Source organism: Anser cygnoides, chromosome 2 (assembly GCF_040182565.1).
Source record: "Anser cygnoides isolate HZ-2024a breed goose chromosome 2, Taihu_goose_T2T_genome, whole genome shotgun sequence".
NCBI lineage: Eukaryota > Metazoa > Chordata > Aves > Anseriformes > Anatidae > Anser > Anser cygnoides.
In genome coordinates this window covers 93,750,851-93,776,142 of record NC_089874.1, presented here as the reverse complement: position 1 = coordinate 93,776,142, position 25,292 = coordinate 93,750,851, and the positions used below count along the sequence as shown (strand labels likewise).

Here is a 25,292-nt window from a genome sequence, read left to right as displayed (position 1 = left end):
CATCGTCCCTGGGGGTGTTTAAGGAGAGGTTGGATGTGGTGCTTAGTGACATGGTTTAGTGGGTGACATTGGTCGTAGGGGGATGGTTGGACCAGATGGTCTCAGAGGTCTTTTCAAACCTTGATGATTCTGTGATTCTGATCGAAGTAGCACATTGGCTGAGTAGCCATAATGAATTGAGCAAGTTAGATTTTCTTTTTCCACAGTTAATCAGTCAGCTCAGGGTTATATTACTGGGAGTGTTTCTGTGTTTGTGAATGAGAAGGTAGAGTAGCTTGCTTTATCATTCAGTTGTAATTGTCCACTGAAATGGCAAACTTGGAATTTTCTTCTGCCCTTGAATATAGTTTGGTTGTTTTAAGGTTGCATTTATTATTTTCCAACTTAGAAATGTTTCTGCTATGTGAGTGGTTTATGATCAAAAAGTATGTACACCTATAATCCTTCATAAAATTTTTGATTGGTTATTGGTTTGTTTGGTAAACATGATTTCACTGTAATTGCTTTGAACTCTAAAATACTTTTGTTTGTCTGTTCAGAGGTTCACATTATTGGGCAAAAACCTGTAGATATAGCTTCTTAAAAGTTTTTTTTTTTTTTTTTTTTTTAAGTTCCTTGGAGTTATTTTGGAAACTACTGCTTTGCTTTACAGTTCCATAGGAGGAGATCCTGAGGGCTCGTTAGTGTTACATGCAGTGCTGATTCTTCAGTGCACAATGAGCAAGTAGCAATAGCACTACAATCATGATGAAAAAAACAAAACAATGACATATTCCATTAATTCTTGAGTTAATCTGTTGTTGTTGTTGTTTTTTTAATTATATTTTAAAAATCATACTCTACCAGAAGCAAAGAGAAGACTAGTAACACAGAACAGTGGATTCAGTTAAAAGGTTGCTTCGTGTCTTCCTCATTTTTGCTTCTCTGAAGGGAAGTACTTTCTTGAAGACTAGCATGAGTTTATGATAATCCACTGAGAAAGTGAAAATATGCCACGTAGAGACAGCAGAATTTGAAGTGATAGTTGATTGTGGCTGCTGGTGATAAATGTTAGCTTTTTTTTCCTTCCTGCTTGAAACTTTTTTTTTGTCAAACAAGAGTAATACATAATTATATTTAACATGGCATATATGCCCCAAAGACGAGAATAGGTTCCATTGGGCTAGCGTGATTTGTTCTTCATGACATTGTAGATGGCAGGCGTCTTTATAAAGAATTACTAAATGCTGTTGCTGTTGGAGGGACATTGGTATGAGTAGACTTGAGACCTCATATAGCTTGTTCTCCAGCTTTTCTGACTTAAGTACTCATCTGGTTCGTTTCAGCATAGTCCTGGGATGTGTTGTGATTACAGGCTTCCCCTCATTCTTACCAAGTGGTATCAATAAGATGTTATCAAATATTAAGGGAACTAAAGGGGAATGTTAACAAGTCTAATGGCTAAAAAGAATTATGGAAAAAATGCTGATAGATGGTAAAACTGTTATTTAAAAAATAGTTCTTGTAATTTTGTGTAGATTTAACTGAAAATGGAATAGATATCCAGGTATGTTTCACAGTGTGTGTAATGCAGTAGGTGAAATGATTAAAAAAAAAAAGTTGGATGGCTATGCAGTGTGAGGACATGAAAACATAATTCATAGATGATGTATCATGCTGCATAACATAGGGATCCTGTTCAGATAGCATGATTCCTGGATGCTAAGCATGAGCAGAACTTTTATTACAGCTCAGTGTAATAGGGTTAGTATCATTATCTGAAAGTTGAGAGCAAGCAGTACTTACAGATTATTGAGAAGCATTTTAACAGAATGCAATTTAGCTTAAAAGCTTTTTTCTGCCTTGAGCTAAATTTTAAAAATTAAAAAATATATATATAAAAAACTTATACCTTTCCCTCCAAAACCTTGACAATTAAAGATAGCTTTTTGTGTTCAGTTTATCACAACTCAGTAATGTTTCAGTTTGGTTTTACAAGTGTGACCTTCTGTAGCTTAGGAGCCTGGCTTTCCTTACTTTTGCGTAATTTTGGATGTTGTGGCAGCATCAGCTTTCTGCTGTTGACTAACCTTTAGATGAAGAAGCTTTGAACTGAATTTAAAACTTGATCTCTGGCTGATGATTAGCATTTAGTCAGTACATGTTTGTATTTCTGTGTGTGTGTCCACGATTTACAGAAAAGATGTAAAGGGAGGACCTGATTCAGTGGTAAGTACAAGCACGCAGGGATTTAACTTTCTTGTTTACATGCAGTACTAAGTTAGTAGCTATGAATTATTTAGCACAAGTGTGCCAGGGTGAGTGCTTCCTACGGAAGTATTGTGGGTAAACGCAGAGGAAGGAAGGGAGGTTTGATAGCAAGTAAATTAGAGAGGGAGTAAACATAGCGCTAAATTAATGTTGTGCATATGCTTTTACTTTTTCCATACTCAGTCTAGTTCAGATTCTCTCCTCTGATTTCTGTATACCAGTTGTTTAGCTTGGTGGGCTTGCATGGCTGAGGTTTCTGCCTGTGCTAGTGCAGCATCACCGCTGCCATTACTTTTTTAACTAGATTAAAGGTAATTCAGGCTTCACATGTGCTGCACCTCAGTGGCAGTATAGGCAACCTACAGTCAGGATCATCAAGAAGAGATCCCTGCTGGGGGTGTTCCAGTTGAGAGAGTCCTCAATCCTGGTCTTTGGGAACTTTGTCTTCTTCTAGTAGTTGCTACCATGCTGGAACACCTAAAGCATCCATCCTCGGCTGCACCGAGATTACTTCTGTTGGATGCCCCTCAATGAGGATGATTCAAGTGCTATATGTAACACTAACTACTGGGTTTCTTTTCTCTCTAACTTAGACAGTAATTAGCAATTAGTTTTTACTTTAAGAAATAACAAGGGCAGCTTTAATTATTTATGTCTTCAGTTTGAAGCCCATGTCAAAAAGTTTCCCTTCCTTGGCCATCTGGTGTTTTTCAGGGATAGTTTTTATTTCCAAACTTTAAAGCAGGGGCTTTTATTTTTGCTTCTCTTGCTTAATCCTTAGCTGTATTTGAAGTTCGGAAGGGCACAGCAAATCCTGTTTTCAGTCTTATTTCCAAAAAGGTAACAGACCAGGTACAGACTAGTCAGAATTTTTCAGAAAGCTGTGTTATTGCTACAGGCAGGCAGTCTCCCCCCCAGCAGTGACAAGGCATTTCTGATGGCAGAAATACTTCAGCGATGGGGAGAAATGTTAAAAATATCCAAGGCATAATATTTTGCAGATTCCTTTCTGCAGGTCGTGTAGATTTTGTTACAGAAACTTGCTAGCTCAGCACTAGTTTCTTTTAATATGATTTTGATTTCTTCTTGCTTTTTTCAGTATTTTGAACAGCTCTAAAACACTGAATGTAATTGTTGTGACAATTCAGATCAAGCCAGGAGTTGGTTGTAAAAATTTGCAGTTAAAAAGAAAACAAACAAAAAAAACTTAATGTACATTAACTGCTTAGATGTTTCAGGATTTGCTCATGGAAAAAAATCCTTCCTATTTTTTTCAAATAGGAGATATAACTTCTGTTTTGGGGCCAATTTTACATGTAGGGATATGGCAAGTAAGGAGGAAAAAAATAATGTAAACCATCAGCAAGCTTAGTAGTTTTGGAAGAGCTCTAACCGATAAGCTATTGTCCTAATCACTGAATATTTAACTTGTGCTCACTTAAAAATATCTTTTTCTCCCGCACATTGTTGATGACCTTAGTTAGTTCTCTTAAAGCTCAAATTTTACAGCTTTATTTTTTCTGCAGTAATGCCAGGTGGAATAAAAATAGCCTTGGTGTTTGAACCACAGAAGCTAGAAAAATGTGCTTGGTCATACTTGCATGAGCTTTCACAACTTTTTAGGTAAACAGTCGATTGGTGTATGAGATAAAGCTCAGCTTGCACTGTGTAGTCACATAGTGGAGCAGTTTTGTTCTGAATGACATCAGCAGAATATCTCTAATCTGAAGTGGTATCGCTGTTACTTGTGCACGTGTGCAGAATGTGCCTTTCCACGAACCAGCAGAAGAACAAATACGTCTGTTCCCTCTATCAGTAGATTTAGCTGATTCATGTTTATAATACTGAGAATCCTTTCAAGATTGAAAGTAGATGGAATATCTAGTGCACAATAATTGCCCTGATCTTTAATAATTTAGGAAACCTCCAGTCCCTTTTCAGTTCAGAAGGTGATAAGCAGCTTTAAAAATCTCATTATTTGCAGAAATATATCTGTAGTCATTTAGAGGGCTACTAGCTTATTCAGATTCAAAAGTCATGGTTGTACTTTATGGTATACCTTGTTAGCTTCCGTGTAAACTTCTTAAACTTGTTAACTGCTATGCAAATAGTGTCTGTAAGCTGCCAAGTGGTAAAGGACAAGAAACAGACAAATTCTAGGGTCGTAATTGAGATGAGTGCTAGCCTTGTTAGGTCTGTTAAGTAAATGTTGAATTACTGCTTGCTTTGCAAAGAGCTTGCTGTGTCTTGTGGTACTGTGTAAATGTTGTTTGCAAAATCACATGTCATACCATGACTTTAATCATGCTAACATTGCTTGTTAATTGTTCATCTCAGAGCTTTGGCATTAATGCTGTTTTATTAGAGCCTGATTTTTGCACCCTGGTTGTAAATAAAAATAACAATACCGTCAAATAGCATCTAACATTGCTTTCATTACGGATTGATTTATATGCCATGATTTGTTTTTTCTCTTTTTTTTTTCTGCACAGATGATCGTGTGGTTGGAGAAAATGCTAGATAAAATAATCAGCATTTTCATAATATTTTTGCTAGTAATAGGAACCCTTCTGCTAGCCCTGCTCCTTACTGCAAAGGTACAGTGCTCTAAGGAATGTAATCATAGAGCTCATTGTAAAAACTGAATGAGTTACTGGTATTTATGCAAAGTTGTGTAGCATAAAGAACTTTTTGAAATATTTAGCAATTAAATGTTCTGTAGTTGAACTCATTATATTAAAAAATGTTGGAATGATAAAAATATATATTTGTATTTATATAGAGACAAAACCAATATAGAGAGATTTTGAAATGTGAAATTTATTCTGATAATACAATTGCTAGCTTATATATTACAGTTTGGTTTTGCATCTGGTTAGTCAATGGCAGAGCTACTTAGAATTTTGTTCTTCTTAATTTACCTTGCATCAAAAACTTATTTGCAGAATGCTTAAGGTGTATTTGTCCATTTGTTTGTATAATTGCCTGTAATAACCTCATGCTATCCCATTTCAATTTTAAATGTGCTGAGATTCATGAGAGATGTTCATTGCAATTGATTTTTGGTTTGTAGCTGTTTCTTTTCTCACCAGAAGAGGTCACTCATGTCTCTCTTTCCCCTTTTTTCCTTTTTTTTTTCCTTTTTTTTTTTTTTGGAGCTGTAATTCATACTGGAAATAGTCAATGGAGACTGAATGTTTCGCTTGCATACAGTTATGGAACAAAAATCAGATGGGTTCTGATGTTAGTCTCCTTTTTCCAAAATGTAGGCTTACATATTGTCAAGTACTTAAAATCGAAAGCTTTAAAAGCTGTGCAAACATTCCAGCCTAAAGCTTCCTTACATTCATAAAAGGAGCATTAAGGTATTTATATGTGGAGTCTTTTATCTTTCTTACTGAAGAAAGAATTTACTGAGGCACTTCATTGTATGGTTGGTCATATCAGAGCTGAGCATTCATTAATTTTTATACTTCTTTGATCCTTGGCTTTAAAAGATAATCTGAAACTATGCTTTGTATTTTAGTACTTCCTTTGACAGCACAGCTGTATTGCTAGGTTTTTTTTTTTCACTGATGAGCTAAGGTTCAAATCTCCATTTGCCATTACTAGTTACAGTGCATGACCAAAATTGTCAGAACAGAGTGCTGTTTATTGTATTGATTGTTTTTCTGGGTTAATGGCACTTCATTCTTCATAATGGATTGTGTTGCAAGAATTATTCTTTAAATGTATCACAAGCTCTCTGACTATCGGTAGAGTTCTAGTTTGCATTACATAACATTTCTTCTCTCTGTATTTAATTTAGGTACATCAAGAGAGCGTTCACATGATTCAAGTCACAAGCAGCTTGATCAATGAGACAGTAGCCAGTCACCCAGAATGGGCAAAGTAAGAATGCTGAAGTTAAACAAATAGTATAGGGTGGATAAACAAGCTTCCAGGTGCTGTTAACATTTTTCTTTAACGTAAAAACTCCCCAAGGCGAACAGAAATGGGAGTAACTGTTGCAGGCAGATGTAAAAGCTGAACTCTTAGGCCGCAGCAGTGTTTATGCGTCATTCTGGAAGAGACTCTTGGTATCTGATCTGAGAACTGTTTGGACTTTGGTGGAGAAGGACAGCTGTATAAACTTCTCAAGTTACAGTTTTGGAGAAAAGCGTGCATGGTGCCGAGAATAAAGAGGCCAATATTCCTTTTGCTTTTACCTGGAAAAGAAAAGTAATAGGAAAGATTGCTCTAAAAGATTGTGAGCTGCGAGCTGAAATATTTTTTCAATGTAGAAAGCTGGCTGCACAATGCCTTTGACAGAATAGAAGTTGAAAGAAATATTTCTGGAATGAACTGAAAAAGAGTTCAAGGGTGGAAAGAAGAATGGTGGATGGGAAAAGTTTGGTATGAATTGCTTAGGAAAGGCTGTTTCTGTCGAGAGTAGATGTGTATTATATATAGTGGGAAGACTGTAGATGTGATATATGTAATGATTGAAGAAAAAAGCCAGGTAAATGTTAAGGGAGGGAGAAGATTATGAAAGAAATGAACATAGAGAAAAAAACAAGGGTGGCCTGCTGAGCAAACTGATTGCATGAACAGCAGAGTGGAAATAGGTAAGACTGAAGGAGTGTGGTTTTGAAGGAGGGTTGTTCAGGTTTACTTTTGTTCTGCCTCAGCTAAACAGACCTTGAGTGAAGGTGAGTCCAGGCACTTCATGGGGAAAAAATAGTTGACTTTTTTTCAAGAGCACCTTCTACACAAAAGCAACAACAGTTTAATCGGATCAAAAGAAACTGCATGCTGTGTTCTAAGAGCAAGGGAAGTTTTCAAAAACAGAACTAAAATGATATAATTGATAAATGCTATAATAAAGTATTTTAAAAATACTTAATCATAAACATTGTAAAGTGTTTTGTCTTGATTATTCCTTCATGGCATCTCTTCTATTGTTTGGCCTTCCCATTTTGCTATAGGATGGGAATAAGTAGGACGAAGGTAAATCAAGTTTGACTGAAGCATATTCACATAATGAAAATACCGGAGTTCCAGCTGAGTAATTAGCAGAATTTTAGTTAAAATGTTTATTTACAATATCTTTTAATAGAAATAAATATGTCCTATCAAATCTATCAAGCTTCAGTCAGCTTTCGGAGCTTGATGTTTACATTATATTTAGAGACAAGTGACTGAAATGTCTTTGAAATCCTGTGGAGAACATTCCTGAAGAGTTACATGGGCAGAAAGGCTTCTGTGTTGAGTTAGGTGAACAAATGCAGCAGTTTGGGTTTGCTTTTTTTTTTTTTTTGAAGGTCTGCAGTACAGTCATTAAATTAAGCTGTAGAAAGTCAAAACGGGGAATGTTTGCCCTGTATTCAAAAGTGCTGAAATGCTGTCAATTCAGTGGGTCCACTACTTGAAAGTGACAGGAATCCCTGAAGATAGGTATGAGTGGATAGCTTTGTAGATACTTGGAAGTAACTAGCGCTCCAACCTATTGCTTCATCCTGTTCCTTATGCAGGGAAACAACATTAACAATTAGCATTCAGCTCATAATTCAGAAGGTTGTCTTTGCAACTAAAAAAGATTGGTTTACATAGTATTGTCAGAAAGCTAGAAAGCTAGGAAAATTTATGAGAACATAATATGAATAAGGGTCTCTTTTTGAAAAAATTGAGATATGAATTGAACTAAGGTTTCAGGAACCTTAGTGAATTACAAATGTAATGACGTGCCCTAGATTGAGTTTTGCTTTGCTTATTAAAAAGTCTGCTCTTTGACATGTACAACAAAATTGTCTAGTTGCAATATGTTTATAAGTATTTAACCTTAGCTGTTTGTTGTTGTTTCAATATGTTAATTTGTATTGTGTTTCAGGTATAATGAAATGAGTAAAATATGTAACAATTAACTTTGTCTTCCTTCTTTAAAACAAAACAAAACAGCTGGCTCCCCGAAGCCCAGGTTATTCAGAAGGCGCTCAACTCAGCAGCTAATAATGTGTATCAGTATGGCCGAGAGTGGATTACGCATAAGGTAAGAACAAGGTCCCCCTGCCTTTTTTAATGTGTTGGTTTTGTGTATTTCATAAAAGGGAAAAAGAAATAAAAAGGTTTTCTCAGTGTTCCTTTTCTATGTGGTTAGCTGTTTTTTTAACGGATCTAGTCTTTCTAATCTTTAGTCTGTGAGGGAAGGAAGGGTGGGAGTGGTTTCAGTAGTCTTTGTGCTTGGAGGAATATTAAGACTGCCAGTGAAAATACATCAAACAAAGATGAGTAATTTTTTTCATCTGGTTGTAGCTGTCCAATTTTAGAAAATGTACTTTTTTTTTTCCTACTGCTAGTATTCTAGTTTCTGTGTGGGCTACGCGTGGTAGATTGACGTGTTATTTATTTAATTTTAAGTTTATGTTCTTCAGGAGGATTTGTCATATGCATTTTGATATCTAGCACACATCTCAAATAATTTGAATGTTTACTATGAGTAAGATTTTGGATTAAGCATTTTAGAGACTGTATTAGTTTTTCAGTGTAGATAGAAGCCTGAGCTTAGTGTGGCAGAATGTTTTTTACAGATAAAATCTTTGTTATGAACCATGTTGGTCTGAAGAGTGTATTCCATAGTAATACTCAGTTTTTCCAATTATGTGGATTTGGGCCATGCCTTTACTGACAGTTCTGTGTGATTCGTCTAGCTTTGAGTTTGTCAGTAGATGCCAGCTTCATTCTGTCCCTTGTAATAAAGGATTTCTGTATGTTTCAGCTCCATAAGATTTTAGGAGAAAAAGTGAACAACACCGCTGTGATTGAAAAGCAAGTGCTAGAGCTCTGGGACAGGCTTTATCACTCTTGGTTTGTGAAGGTGGGTAACTTACTTAAATCATATTTATAGAAACTGTCACTTAAGAGAGATTAGTAAAAAGCTTGGAGTACTGAGTAAAGATCATAATAACAGAAAATTATTTTTTTAAAAAAGCTCATTCTACAGCTACAGTTTGAGTACATTCAGAACTATGTCCTTATGTGTATACAATTATGTATTATAAAATGCAATATTAGCAATTTAATGTATACTGTGTTCACTTTTTATATTTAGTATTTTGTAGTTTAGAGCATTCTGTTGAATTTTTGTGATCTTGAGGGGTTAGGAAAAAGCTGGTATTCTGCCTGATTTCTGTAACTTCTATTGATTTGAAATTTTTAGAAAGAAGTTGTCCTTTCACATTACTTTAAATGCATTTTTATGAATGCCAAAACTGGGTTCTGCACACTGAATCTTGAAAAGTTCATAAGAGTTAAATCATTTTTATGCTGTCAGTGCTGTTTGCCTGTAAAGGAAAAAGTAAGCAATTCATTAGCCATGGTGCAATGGAAATATCAAAATCCAAAAGTCATACCCCTGAAATACTTCCCTATATTTAAATAATTGCAGTTACAGCTTATTAACTTTTCTTTACGCAGTCACTTCTAAAGTACTTCTGAAGTTTGAAGAAGATCTTGCATTAAAAGAAGTAAGAGTTTTGAGTATTGTGACAAAAATAGTAGGGGAAGGAATCGGTTGTTTCTTCTGACAAGATAATGCTGTCAGAAGCATGAAGATCATGTGGTAGGCTACACGATGCTGTTGGGGAATATGAAACTGCTGAGGAGAAATAAAAGTTACATCTAGAGGACATTTTGTTTGCATTAAGCACTTAGGAGTAGTCAGTGTTGAATACTCAACCCCAAAATTGTGTACTTTTGATACAGCTAATACTGATAAACTTAGGCTTTTACTGTTGTAAGCTGTATGTCAGATGCACCCTGGCACTGCGTGGTTCAGCAGAACGTGCTGGAGGAGTACCTTGTTGCTGCAGTATGCAGCACAGGTCACATCTCTGTGAATTGTTTTTTGATTCCTTCCCTGGAGTTTGTTATTTAAGAGAAAACTATGAGGCTGTGGTCTTGTAGATAATCTTCTGGTAGAGCAGAGTAGCAAGCAGCTTTTCCAGGAGTCAAAAGGGCAGAAAGAGCTGCAGGAGCACATTGATGCTCCCTGCATATGATTTTGAAGTCTGTTCCCCTTGTTGCACGCTCAAAACCCTGTGCTAGCACTGGCACACTGGGCTGCAGCTGTTTATCTGCTGCTCCAGGTTCAGTTTCTGATCTTACCCTTTCTGTCACAGCCCATGTTCACTTACATGTCTTGCCTGGGTAATTTCCACCTGGCTATTTCCCTCTTAATACTGCAGTAGCCTTGTGGGGTCCTTCAGAGTATCTGAAAATGAGTGAACTGGATGTAAGCTAAATTCCAGTATGCAAAACATCTGTACAGTATCTAACAGTCTCAGTAAAGCTATCAAGCTCCCAATCGTTTCAGTTGCATGAGCGTAATAATCACACTTCATTCTGAGGCCTACATAGTGTTGCTGTAGCCTGTAGGTGACTGAAGAACCCAAGCTCAGGTGATGCTATTCCTTGACAGTTATAGAGTTGAGGAGGAATTGCCAACAAAATGTTAATTCAACCAGTAACTTCGACTTTCTGAAAAGATCAGTAGGTAGCAAATGGTGTATATTTTAAAAGGTTCCAAAGATGTTGTGAGAGATTAATTACCATTGAGGCTCTGTACTCATTGAAGTAAAATAATGACAGAAGCATAAATCACTTGGAAGATGAGGGCATAAATGCAATTGAATTGTTGCCTTCGGGGAGAACTAGTCTTGCTAGTATATTCAGGTGTGAAGTGTTTTGTTTTGTTGTGTTTTAAGATTAGTAAATTTGTTAGAGGAATCAGTTGACAATTTCCTTGAATCCTCTATTTAAAAGGCCGTAGGTGCTACTGCAGTGTAATTGCTGAATAACAGTGAATTTGAAGTGGGCATTAACAATATTAAAAAAAAAAAACAAAACTGCAAGTGATACACAATCCTGCTGGTTAATAGCTAGAATAGTCTTTGAAAATAGAACTAGATGAACGGAAAATAGATTTCTCATAGTGTACAAATACAAAAGGCTTATTGTAGGTAGATTTTTGACTATTTGCATTTTTCTGCTCTAAATAAGCTGTCAGCCTTAGAAGAGAGATCTCTGCATTGCTGTGGATTGTTAAACAACTTTGCTAATTGTGCATCGTAAAATGTAACAGTGTGTCTAGGGAGAATTGGTAGTAAACAGAAAATATAATCATAGAATCGTTCAGGTTGGAAAAGACCTCTAAGATCAGCTAGTCCAACCTTTAACCTAGCACTGAAAAGTCCGCCACTAAACCATGCTACTAAGCTCCACATCTGTACGTTTCTTGAAGACCTCCAGGGATGGTGACTGAAACACTTCCCTGGGCAGCCTATTCCAATCCGCACAACTCTTTCAGTGAAGAAAGTTCTCCTAACATCCAACCAAAACCTCCCCTGATGCAACTTGAGGCCATTTCCTCTTGTCCTATCGCTTGTTGCCTGGGGCAAGAGATTGATCCATATAAATCAGTGCAGGGACTTCGCTCAGAATAATACTTGCTATATATGTCAGAAAAAGATAATGTCATTTTGAATGCAGAATAAGGTTAGAGTTCTGGAAAATTCTAACAGAAGTAGAGGGATGCTTGTATAAACATCAGAGTTAAGAGCTTGAGAGGGTCTCTTACAATTGAAGATTGGGATGAGATCTGTTTTAATCAACAGGTTGGCTTGTATTTTCTAGCTGTATAATTGTGGCATCCTTCTTTGAAACTCTTGTTACAGTCCCAGACTGAGTCAAATAGTCTCATATTAGATTGTGGTCACGTGTGGTTCAGCTGCAGAATAGACAACTTCGTAATTAGGGTCAAGCCACCTAAGTAACTAGCCGTTGTGTTTATGACCATTTTCTGTGCTCTTGCTGTGTCGCAGTTACAAACCTGTATAGTCATAAGAAATCCTCCATGCTTTCAGTTTAGTTTGTAACTTCTGCGTGACTGAATGTTGCCAATGGAAGAGCAGACGCTAATTATGAGGAAACTAGTTGTTTTGGCAGCTTCTCGTATTGTTCTTTGTGGGCTGTACTGGAAGAAGTTATATGTTACAAACAGTAAATTATGTAGGCAGTAACTGAAATCGTTACCTCTTGTGTGCTTTCATAAAGAGCAAGATAGATACCGTTGTCTCAGGCTGTGAAGCTGATGTTTAACCGAGATGAATCGGTACGATGTGCAGAACTGTACTCACACGGGATAATTAACTACAGCCTTCCGTCAGCTTTTAGTTTTTCAGTTGTACAGAGAAATGCGTTATTTCTTCTAGGTATTTTTGAGGATGCCAATTAAAGCAGGTCTGACTATTTAGATGCATGTTGGACACGTTACTCATTAAGAAAATCTTTGGCTTTCACATTTATTAAGTTATTCACGTCTGGTATCCTTGCATCTTTGTCTTTTTCTTTAAGAATGTAACACATTCTGGAAGACACAAAGGACACAAATGGCACATAAATCGTCAGAACAGCTGGCTTGGTGATATTCTGGACTGGCAAGATGTTGCTTCATTTGTTCATGATAACATTGAAACATTTCTTTCGGTATGTATTGTTTACTCTTATTACCAAATTGGTCTCGTTTTAACTGATACTAATTCCTTCTTGGACTCCTGCTAAGGACATGGCATGCAAGTACATGGAAACACTGGTAGTGTTATTTACAATTACCTGTGTAATATTTTAAGTCTCTTTAGGATATATTCATACTACAAACAGAACCAATTGTGATGAGGGAGCCCTCCTGATTTCAGCATCTTCAGTGATATTTGCTTGCCAGAGTTCTTCCTGAGTGAGATTGTTGCTGTAGGATCACCTATGTCACCTTCAAGCTGGATAAATTCTTCTTAGTCTGTAGTCTTCTCCTCTGTTTCTTGGAGGTCATTTGTTTGGAATTGTTCTTACTTTATCTGTCTCTTCTAGAAATTCTGTTATTTGCCAAATATCAGTTTGCTTCAGCCTTGTTTTTATGTAAAATGTGTGGCAAGTGCAGGGTTGGAGGCTTTTATTTTTGAAAAAAAGAATACCATTTGTCTAGGTTATAAATGAGAAATATATTGACCAAGAGGTTGTGAGATACACACACACACATATATTGCTTATATGTAATATATAAATGTATGTGTGTGTGTTTTGTAGTCGTATTTTTTTTCCTCAAATTATTATTCATTGGGTTGAAAGCAGCTTATTTCTCTTTTATGGAAGTTCTGTGGAGAATGAAATTAATATTTTACACTGTGTGAATCTCTGAATTAATGCACTGGACCTTTCACCTCATTAGGAGAAAAAGAAAAAGCATTGAAAGCAATCAGAACTGAAGCAACTACACTTGTCTAAAAAAAATGATGTTGAATCTGAAGCACTTTACATACAGTCAGTCCCTGATACAGGTCATCTTTGACTTGAGCTATTGTAATCTGGAAGTATATTCAGGTTAATGTTTATCCATGTTGAAGGAATATTATTTATATCTAACTTGCAACATAAGTTTTCTGTGGATGCAATTTAAGCAGTTGTTTGCCTTGAGGCAGCTCTTGGTCTCAACTGATAGGCATGTGTCCTTTGTCTTCTCTCAACTGCTGCTTAAATCTTTACAGTTTCTATCATTAAAAAACAAAAAAGTCAAGAAGTTGAGACAAACTTCTTACTGTAGTGAACCTTTTTCAGTTAATAGTGAAAATTTGCTTAATTCTTTGTCTGCATGCTTGGGGCTCAGTTATAAACATCCATAGCGTATCATTTAAAATAAATACAGAATGTGCTGATAGGCAAGAGGGAGAGGAGGAGAAACTAAACTACTTGATAGGTGCTAGCTGTCTCTGTTACTCCATTGCTAAACAGTGCTCAGAAACCATAAAAAGCGTGCTTCAGTAATCTAAATAGGCTAAAATAATGGAAGAAATAGTGAAAAGAAAATAAATATTTAAGACTGCAATACATTAATATTAAAATTTTTATCTAGCTAGCGTGCTTAACATTTTCTAAAATCTTGTTTAGAAGTACAGGAAAAAAAAATTGCACCAGTTGGCTTGCTTTCCTGTTTATATCCATGAACCCATTACTTATCAGCTGTGGGGAAACACCTGTCCTTTTTCTCCGTACACTCATGTCCATGACAGACTGTAAACTGGTCTGCGTAGTATACAACTCTAAATCTTGATTTCACATCCTTATGAGTAGCATTTTCTTTGCTATCTGTCTCATAAACAATCTATTGCATAAATATTACACTGTTTTAAATTAGAATCGATGAAAATCTGATTTGTGTTCATGGCTAGGTCATTAAAGCTTAGAGATCATTAAAATGAGCATAGTTCTAACTTAAGTCTGATGTTGCTAAGAAAGTTGCTTCACCTATCCTAGGTTACAGTGGAACTTTACTGTATTCTGGATTTATGTTTTTATCAGAGAGTGAAAATCTTTTTCTTAGTGTTTGGAGAACAATCAGTTACCATGGAATGGCATACTGAACTGGGAAGGATCAATATTTTAAATCATTTGGGTAGTTTTGGGGAGGGTGGGGTTTGGAGTTTGTTTTTCATTTTTTTGTTTCATGGGCTTTTGCTCACATTTTTGTGGGTTTTATTGTGTTGTGTGGGTTTCTGCTTTGTTTCTTTTTTGGGTGGTTGGTTGTGTTGTACAGACTGGAGGTGGAGGTTTAAATGGCTTAGCTCTAATTGAAACTGTAGGATGTTTCTGCTTTAGGACGCTTGAAATCAATGCTAACCTGCAATTCATAAGCATATAGCAAGACAAGGTAGATTCCAAAAACTGCTTTGACAGTGTTTTTAAACACAGAACAGTTAAAGAGAGAACTGTAAAGAAGTGGTGTGTGAATATGTAGCTATAGTGAGACTTCCTCAATCTCTGGAAAAGAATAAACAATGATTATAATACTTGTGTATAATAAATACCTATGCATAGATTATGGCTAGAGTTTGCCACAGAATAGGTTGTGCTAGCCCCTTGGCTTTCAGAAGTATTTCAGAATAGTTCAGATCACTATGTATTCTCTGAAAATACAACTCTTTGACAGTGTTATATATATATTGCAATTAGAAGCAGATAAGCTCTTTCCCATTCATAGAAATTGTAGCAAGTGTTCATCCTCTTCAGTAAGAGAAGGAGCATCAGTTAAAAGAAAAATGTTAAAAAAGACAAATGGAAATGTCTCTCTTCGGGCTTTTCCCATAATGGAAGAAACTTTCATATTAGCGTTGAAAGCATATAATTAAATAGCTGGTATAGCTATGCTGGGGAATTGCTGGCATTTACTTCATTTGTAACAGTATGCATCAATTCAGGAGTTTAACTATGAGTATCAGGTAAAGCACTGTACCACCCTCAAAACATGCTGTTCATTATAGCAGTCATATTTAGCTCTAGTTTAATGTAGTTAGACCTTGATTATCTTAAAGTAGCTCACTATATAAACATGTACATTGCCTGAAGATTTAATGTAAAGGTAAGCTTTTCAAAATCATCGGTTACATTTTTTATAAGCTGTGGTGTTAGCAGCTCTGATGCATTTCATCTTTGAATTCTTCTAGATTCAGTAGAAGCGGTAGTGTTATTAACCTAATTTTTGTAGTGATATGTTTTCAAAGTGGGGTTTATTTCATCCTGTTCTTAGTTGGGGAGAGGACTGGAGTGGGTCCTCACATCTAAGGTAGTTTTTTAGATGAAAGAAACATACAATATGTTGCTGGGCTATAAAGATTTAATTTCTGAGAAATGAAAAAGCCTCATTTCTTCTCCACTCTCCTGCTTTTCCATTCGTACCCTTTCCTCCATTTCTTGAAGGTTCGAAACATTGAAAAAGCAAATTGCTGCTGGCTAAATCTGTGAACGATCACTTGAAACTCCCTTGATGGTATAGGAGACATTGCTCATGTCTCCTAAATTGATCTTGCTTTTTCCATAAGAGTATTCATCATTCTACCAGCAGCCAGTATCTCATTCAGAGATTTCCCAGGCAGAAAGACAGAACACCTTCCATTAAAACATACAGAGTAAGCTTCAGCTCGGTTAGGTTTCTCGATCTGTTCCTTTAGCATGACTGATACACGTATGTTCCAAATCAGGTTGGGCTGACATCCAATTTCAATTGCTCAAATATTTCAATGAATTACCACACATCCCAATGTTTTCTCTGTCCCTGAGGATTTCTTCATGTAATTACCTAACTGTATATCCAATACAGTTCATTCTTCAGTAATAATTCAACTACCATGCACTCTTCCTAGTAAGTATTCTGGGATTCGGTGTTTTCTGTGGGACTCAAACACCACTGTGAACTCTTAAGTGCTGGGACTTAATGTTTTTGTTTTTGTGACTGTTAGTGGAATATTTGAGCACTTTCTGATACTGTATTCAGTGATGACTAATGTCTGCTATTTCTGTCTTCTCATCCTTGTGAAATGTGTCTTGAAATTTTCAATGTAGATATGCATAAGGGGCAACTTACTCCACAGCTGGAGACCAGTCCCAGAAGATGCCCTTGCCTTCATAGGACATACCAAAAGTCACCAAAATGCACTATCCACGCTTACCCCAAAGTAAATGGCTAGGATGAACCCTGTGATAACTGCATTCAAGCTAACTGCAGATGCATACTCAGGTTATTAGCTCCTTAGTCTAAAACTTCTCGGGAAACTTAAATAACCACAGCCTGTACTGGAGGAACATAATATCCCTATAGAAGCTTTACCAGCCCCCACCAGATGATCTTGAGGAGATTGAACAAGTCCCTGTCCATGAGAACTGCTCATCAACAGCAGCTTGGGGTGAAAAGGGCTGTGTGTGTGTGTGTGTAGGAATTAAAGATGGTTGTGATTAACATTTAGAAGACTGAAAAATTAGGCCACTTGTAATCTTTAAAACAAAACTTTACTGGACTAAGTTTCATTAACAGCACACTTAATGCTAATGACTTGGTTTACAGTCTACTAATTGCTATTGCTATGTATTCAAAGTAGTCAGGCTATAACAATCATATCCAACAGTAGCTGTGAGGGTAGAATAGCATCGTGCTGATGCCCTGTAGTTAGCATTGCTATCCACCGTCAGTCACAGAAGTCAAGGGGATCAAGCTCAAGAGCTCTTCAGTAGGGAAACGGGAACTGGAGCATCATCTTCCCTCAAATTAAGGAGATTGTCCTTTTTATAAAATGGTTTGTGTCATGTCTGGACAACTCCCACCCCTTGACCTCTGCTTTGGACCATATTTTATGTGATTCTTGGAGAATTATTACTTTCTCTGACCATGGCAGGTGCCTTATCCTGTGCCTTTACCTCCACCCCATTTCTTAGTTGCTGCTGCTTTTTCGTAGAGCAAAAGCAGTCTCTTCCTAGCTCTCTTTGATGTCATCTTCATCAATGAACTGTTTGTGGTTCTGAGGCCTCTGTTTTCAAACTGTCTCGTTATTTTCAATGCCTTTGCTGTTGTTCTGTAAACTCCACATCATAATGAGATACCTGTGGCATCAAGGTGCTGTTCACGCAGCAAGTCCCAGTAGCACTCTGGGACTGCAGTTTTGCACAGTTAGCATAAAACTCGCAGACTGTTTGAAATGCTGGAGGGAAGGGATGCCCTCCAGAGGCTCCTTGACAGGCTTCAGAGGTGGGCCTGTGCGAACCTCATGAGGTTCAACAAGGCCAAGTGCAAGGTCCTGCATCTGGGCTGGGAGAATCCCAAGCACAGAGACAGGCTGGGCAGAAAATAGATGGAGAGCAGCTCTGAGGAGAATGACTTTGGTGTGCTAGTGGGTGGAAGAACTCAACATGAGCTGGCAATTTCTTCTTGCAGCTCAGAAAGCCAACCGTATCCTGGGCTGCATCAAAAGAAGCGTGGCCAGTGGGTAGAGGGAGGTGATTCTTCCTTCTTTACGCCAGCCTTGGGAGGCACCGCCTGGACAGCTCTGGGGTCCCCGACATAAGAAGGACGTGAACCTCTTGAAGCAAGTCCAGAAGAGAACCATGAAGATGATCAAAGGGCTGGAGCACATCTCCTAAGAAGAAAGGCTGGGAGAGTTGGGGTTGTTCAGCCTAGAGATAACATGGCTCCAGGGACACCTTAAAGAGGCCTTCCAGTACCTAAAGGAGGCCTACAGGAAAGCTGGGGATGGACTTTTTACCACGTAGTGATAGGACAAGGGATAAGGGCTTTAAATTGAAGGAAGGTAGGTTTAGGCTATAAACAATGAAGAAATTCTTTATTCTGGGGGTGGTGAGGCACTGGCACAGGTTGCCCAGAGAAGCTGTGGATGCCCCATCCCTGGAGGTGCTCAAGGCCAGGCTGGATGGGGCTTTGGGCAACCTGGTCTGGTGGGAGGTGTCCCTGCCCATGGCAGGAGGGGTGGAGTTAGGCGATCTTTAACGTCCTTTCCAGCCCAAACCATTCTGTGATTCTGTTGTTAGCAGTGGCAGTACTACTCTTACGGATTATTTGCTGATTAGCCTCTGCTTTAGCTACAGAATGCTCCTGCAAAAATCACTGACCTCTGTGTTTACAGTCCGCATGGTGTAATGCACATTATTAAAGTTATCTGGTGACTAAGCAAACTTGGACCAACTGCTGTGTACCTCGAATAAATTTCTCAGTGCACAGAGTAAGGAAGTGGACAAGTACTGTGGGAGAACACTTTTTTCAGGCGAATGCCATTGTCATTTGTAACCTCACTTGAGGCATTCTCAAGGGAGACTAATAAAATCTCTTCAAAAGATGAGCCTTTAAATATCTAACTCCATTACATAGTAAGAAGCACAGACATCGTGTTTTTACTGTGTATGGTAAATCCTCATCACCTCCCCCAGCAGTTATTCCCTCACAAAATCACGCTTCCTAAGTTACCTTCTGTATGTCTCTTGATTACAAAATAGAGATGGTCATATGGCTATGTTAGTCTGAAAAAAGGTATGGCTTTTCACCTTCAACCTTGCTGCTTATATCTGTGGATCAGTTTGGCTAATACATTCTCACTGTGTTCCTTCTGAATGAAATAGTTGTTGAGACTTGTGCACAGATTTTAGGATGCCTCTCTGTGCCTTATGCCATTCCTTTTTGCCCTTAGTGTTTTCGAAGTTGCTGCCTTATTCAGATTGTTGTGTCTGTCTCCAAACATAAACTAATTTGGCTGTACTGGTATTCCATATTTAAAGGCATGTCTCAAAACTACTCTACTATCTGTAACTAATAAGCAATCAGTTCCTCAAGCCATTACAGAATTTAATAGGTTGTGTAGAGTTGTTTGATTAATTTTCCATAACTGCTTGACTAACTATTGCATCCCTATGCAAAATCACAGCTTGTGTAGTTGTCTGCAGACATTATAAAATTTATGCATCTTATTTACATAGTGTGTTTAAAACAAATCTACTAACACAATTACAGCTTTAATAGATTTGAAGGTAGCTTCAGATTTATTTCTGCTTTATGATGTTACTCCTTGTTCTTTGTGCTTTAGCATTCCTGCTTTTGAAGAGATGAGCTTTCCCTCCCAGGACAAGATCTGCTTTCAGTTGATGGTGTTATCACAATGAAAAAGTGTCACCACATCTAGATTTTCTGCAATTTTACATGATGAAATACTTTTGGGTATTGGGAGAAAAGTTCTAAAACCTTGTAACCATCTACCTAGAAGCATGTCTTCGGCGAAGTAGATGTTTTCATTCAATAATACCTGTTGCTATTTAGGGGTGAGGGAAGATGATTTATATAAAGATGACATTAAAAAAAATAATGACTTGATGAAGAAGAATCACTCTGCAAGCAGTTATCTTCTTGCTAATTCAGTCTATTGCCTGACTTTGTCTTCATTCCCCTCCTCCTTTTCCAGATCCTGGAGTCTCTGTGGATAGTGATGAGTCGCAACGTGAGCCTCTTGTTTACTACTGTTACAACATTAGTGACAATCCTTTTCCACAGTGGGACAGCTCTTCTCAATTTTGTGCTTTCAGTGGTAAGTAGTATGTTACACGTTTGTGATCGATTTTACTGAACCTAATTGCACATGTTGTAGTGTTGAAAATCAAACCTGAAGCATTGAAAACATCCTCTAAACTTACCTAATTAAGATGTTGCAATTTTCACATCAGTTGTTTGGGAAACATCCGAGGCAAAGGAGTCTAATTTCCCCATTGTAATTTCCACATTGAGGAGCTGGAAGTCCTCCTATTAGTCTGTTCATGCAAAACTCTTTTGTTTCTGGCCTTGAAGATGCTGAGCTGTGCTTTGTGGTACGCTATGTAACTGCTGACATCTTAGGGCATATCCTCGTAAGCATATACTAAAACAAACTAACACTCTCAGAAGATGGGAAAAAATGTAATAGCTGGAAGATTGCTGAAAGCTTCTGAACATCTTCATCTCGGACAGTGAGCAATATTAAGGACTATAGCCTGGGACTTTTTCCTGTTTTAACTAAAATACTGATCTTGGAAGCGTTACTGAAATCCATGTCTTGGTTGCTAGTTCAGCATTCAAAAACATTTGTTAGAAAACTAGGTGTTTTTCCTCCGTTGATGCTTGCTCAGGAGAGAGGTTTTTGTAGACAAAGCTGCAAAATTGAAATAATGTTTAACAATATTTCAAGGCAGCTGTGTGGGCTCTTCGATATTTAAGAAAGAACAAATAGCAACAAAATTTAATTAAATGACTGCCTTGAACTGAAGGAAATCACTGCCACTGAATTTTGTTGTTCTCTAGTTAGCTTTCTTTCAGTTAGTGATGAAAAGAGAAAGATTGCGTAGGAATATTTCATTTAATTTCTTCATCAATACACTACTTCACCCATGATGACACATTGGTAACAGTATCTGAGAAGTTAGTGTACTTCCAAATGGCAAGTTCAGATGATAATTGCAGATCATCTTAATGCACTCATTGCCCTGACACAAAATTTAAATTTTCCTGTCTAATGGCTCATACCAGATTCATTCTATGCAGCTGTTGTGATGCATGGTCCTGCCTTTTTTTGTCATCAGGGTCCTGCTGCTTGCTGGGGCACTGTGCAGTCAACTGGATGAGCAGAGCTACTTGGGATACTGGTGCCTTGCAATTCTTTTAAAGATTGGACGCCCTAAAGGCTACTGTTCTTCCTCCATTTCTGTTGTAGGCTGAGCGTTTGTCACAGTTTCTTTGGATCTCTCAAATTTACGTGACAAACATACTCTGTAGATTAAACTTCATTTTTTGAGCTCATTAGAAAAGAAACTAAACATGCACAACAAGCCAGGGCTCAATCCTCTTCATACAGACTAGTCTAATGTGAACTCACTAGTTCGTCACTTAATTCATGAGGTTTTTAGCTCACAAGTTTCCTACCTCTTAACTTGCAATTTATAACTCGTAACTCAACTCTTCTGTAAGAAGTAACTTGTGTGCCTTTGAACAGTGCAGTTCCCTAGGCAGCAGTGAGAGTGGTCATCCTGCCTCTACTCTCATGATGCAGGTGACCCTTCTGTCACACCAGGAAGGATGAAAGCCTTAGCAGTCCAACTGCTGTTGGATCCACTTCAGAAACTTTCTGGATAAGCTGATGTATTTATTCCTTCCTGCTTGGAAATTCGGTCTGTGCCACTTCCATGAGTTAACAGATTCAGAGGAAACTGCCAAACAATCAGTATTCAAGGACTGTGGCTGCAGGTGATACTAGATGCATAGTGACTTTTAGCCCTTCCTGGCCATCATTCCTAGCAGCGTGTCTTTTGTTTTGACCTAACTGTGCCTACCTGAAGAGAGTTAATGTTGTTAAACACTGTGGGTGGGTGCTGTAATGTAGTCTTTTTTTGCACTGTACATTTCGTAGGTCTTTCTGTCCAGTCAGAACCATGGTTTATCATATTTATGAAAGTCTTTCACAAAGATCCTTGTTATAAAAGTAAAGAGATTTTCTTAAAACACAAGAAGGTAAATTGATGAAACTTGTAGTAGTAGTGTTCAGTGTGGATTTATTATCAGGACTGACTGAAAGAGAAAGGACTCAAATTTAGGACTTTCAGAAAACAGACTGCACAAAATAGAGATTAGTGCAATCCATTAATTGGGGCAATAAGTGAATGAAAATGTTAGCTGTTGTGAGAATTCAGCTGCTACTGTTTTTCTGGCTTTAAAGTAGTTCTTAGCATAGCTTAATTGAGCTATTCTGTAGTCCTTGAAGAAGTAATGTAATTGCTTCTTAAATTTTCCATGTGTTTTTTTTGGTTTTTTTTCCTTCTGCAACAGTGTAATACAATAAGCAGAGAAAATCTCAATGTGACTCTAGGATTAAGCACTGTGGCTTTCTTAACTTTTGCAGCGTGCATCATTGCTGAATTCTATTTGGGATTATATCATTTCTAGATTTACTCACTTTGCTTTCTTAAAAGCTAGGGAAGAAAAAAAATTCCAAGTGAGGAGAAGATCAGAAGTAACCTTAACAGTTGTTATTCTTCCAGGGTCTCAAGGCATACTTTTTTTCTTTTTCTTTCTTTTTTTTTTCTTTTCATAGAATCATGGAATGGTTGGGTTTGGAAAGGACCCTAAAGATCATCTGTTTCCAACCCCCCTGCCATGGGCAGGGACACCTCCCACTAGATCAGTTTGCCCAAAGCCCCATCCAGCCTGGCCTGAAGCACTTCCAGGGATGTGGCATCCACAGCTTCTCTGGGCAACCTGTTCCAGTGCCTCACCACCCTCACCATGAAGAATTTCCTCCTAACATCTAACATAAATCTATCCCTTTTTAGCTGAAAACTCCTTGTCCTGTCGCTACGCTCTCTGACAGAGTACCTTTCCTGCTTTCTTCTATGCCCCCTTTAGGCACTGTAAGGCTGCAGTGAGGTCTCCCCAGAGCCTTCTCTTCTCCAGGCCAAACAACCCCAACTCCCCAGCCTGTCTTCATAGGAGAGGTGCTCCAGCCCTCTGTGATCATGTTCATGAGACCCTCTCTTCAACCTGCTCTAACAAGTCCATGCACTTATGTTGGGGTCCCTGAGCTGAATGCAGTTCTCCAGGTGGGGCTTCGTGAGAGTGGAGTAGAGGAAGAGAATCACCTCCCTTGCCCTGCTGGCCATGCTTCTTTTGATGTAGCCCCAGACATCCCAGACGTCGTTGGCTTTCCCGGATGCAATTGGTTACATACTTTAGTTTTAGTCGTCTTAAAAAATAAAATAGTAGATAGTATTTTCATAAACAGTTTAAAAAATTATGCTTTAGTACATGGAAATAATGGACATGTTATTTAGAGCCTCCATTTCGAAAAATGCATCTTCTGTCAAAGCATTCACTAGGAAGCAATCTGTGTGTGTAGCATACCCCTACACAATCCAGTAAGGCTGGTAAGGCTGTATTCAGATGTTCAACAGACGCTTGAAAATTGATCATTCATTGCAAGAGTGCTACTTCTATTTTACTTCTGTTTTGAGTGCAAGTTCCTATCCGCACATGGGCATATATATAAGCGGGTGTGTGTCTGCTCCCTCTTTTAAAGGTTGGAAGAGAAAAGCTCTATTTGGCAGATGGGTATCTACAGTCCTGCACGGAATGCACAGATTTCTGATGCTTTTTTTTTTTTTATTGGAAAACTGAGCATGAAAGCATTAGAGAAATATTTCCAAAGTCTATGGACCTGACATACAAGAGATTAAACTATGTGCTTCTTGATACATGTGGAAATGCTGAATTACCATTTTAGCCTAGTGTTTACTCATAGTTTTTGCCTTGAATTCAGTCTATTCACCCTCAAATTAGAGTATTTAAAGTTTCAGAGCTTGGGGCTATAGGATAAATTCTAGAGCAAGAAAGTGTAATCTGTCAAATGTTTAACATTGGAAAGAACTTATTTTATTTTCTGTGGCTTCCTTCTTAGAGTCCTCAGCAGGGTCTTGAATTTTGCTGGTTAGGAAACAGTTTAGGTCATGTCTGAAATCTTAGATATCCTGTCAAAAGAGATCTGAAAATTTTCAAATGCCAGTAGAGAGAGGGAGGGACATCTTTTTGCTGCTGAATGTACCATTGAAGCTATTCTACTCGTTAGAAAAGTTAGCAAGCTACTTGATGTCAAATTGATAGGTTCTGTGATTGCTGCTTCTTTGCATTTCTGTACCTACTTTGCTGAAGAAAATACAGTAATTTCCCAAAATGCAGCTGATCTAAAATTCAGTTTATTTTGTATGGTGCTGTGGTTATGTGCACGTTGTCTTAACAAGAACTGAGTTTGGTTTGTTAATCTTTTCATAGCTTTTAGTCCGTTTTAACACTATTTTATTCTATTGCTGTTAATCCCTGTTGCCACCTTGGCTTCTGCAGTTCAGGTGGGTATGTCTAAGTTGGCGTATCCATCATTCCCTAAGGAAGACAGTTTCTTTTGTGGGCACTGGGGGAGAAAAGCTTTTCCAGTGGGTACAGGTGCTGTGCGTGTTGCCACTTGAACTAATCCCCAGCTCTTGTTCGTAGTTGCCTTAAATCAGCACTTTATGTTCCTCATGCCACAGGGAATCAAGCTTTGCCTGATTGCTGCGGTTAATTTCCTCATTCCCTGGCTGCCATACACTTTTCAAAGGGTAACATCTTAACGAGTTAACTGAAGCTGTCCTAATAAAAACAAGATCCAGTGGAGCTTTTTTTTTTCCCCACTTTGCTTTTTGTAAGTATTGGGATGAGAGGATATTGCATGTCTAGCAGTGTGCTGCTTTCTGTGTTGAAAGCTGCATTGCAGGAAGGATCTATAACCAGGTCCCACTGGAAGGAAGAAGGATGGTGTTTTCACCATCTGGATGCCTGCTTCAGGGTGGTGAGTTTTGTAGCTAAATCAGGAAACGTTATAGTAGCTTAGGAGGCAGGCCCTACCAAGGAGACAACAACCATGTTTGCAGCATTACAAAAGATAGTAAACCTGATTCAGGTTTTAAGATTCACTTGAAGTTGTAAGTTTGAGTTACAGTTTAGCTGATACTGCTGCTGGATTGCTTTTCATTAAACCTATTTTATTTTTTTTATGATCTTGAAATTAACAGCATGCTGAACAAATGTGCTGATGTAATGACTTGCTTTAGTTGATAGATTGGTTGATCACCTGAGGCCAGAG

General features: G+C 37.9%; 1 protein-coding gene across 6 annotated transcripts in view; it reads left to right on the top strand.

Annotated features, from left to right (window-relative positions):
* TMEM245 (transmembrane protein 245) overlaps nucleotides 1–25,292 on the top strand; it is a 90,457-nt gene that overhangs the window by 29,607 nt on the left and 35,558 nt on the right. For 5 of the 6 annotated variants that reach the window (XM_066992621.1, XM_066992619.1, XM_066992617.1 and 2 more), the window contains 6 exons: nucleotides 4,743–4,847; nucleotides 6,059–6,141; nucleotides 8,188–8,278; nucleotides 9,005–9,103; nucleotides 12,640–12,771; nucleotides 20,064–20,186. In XM_066992621.1, coding sequence (XP_066848722.1) covers nucleotides 4,743–4,847; nucleotides 6,059–6,141; nucleotides 8,188–8,278; nucleotides 9,005–9,103; nucleotides 12,640–12,771; nucleotides 20,064–20,186 — 633 coding nt within the window. The remainder of the gene's footprint in view (nucleotides 1–4,742; nucleotides 4,848–6,058; nucleotides 6,142–8,187; nucleotides 8,279–9,004; nucleotides 9,104–12,639; nucleotides 12,772–20,063; nucleotides 20,187–25,292) is intronic. The other variant, XM_066992620.1, reaches the window with a different exon arrangement.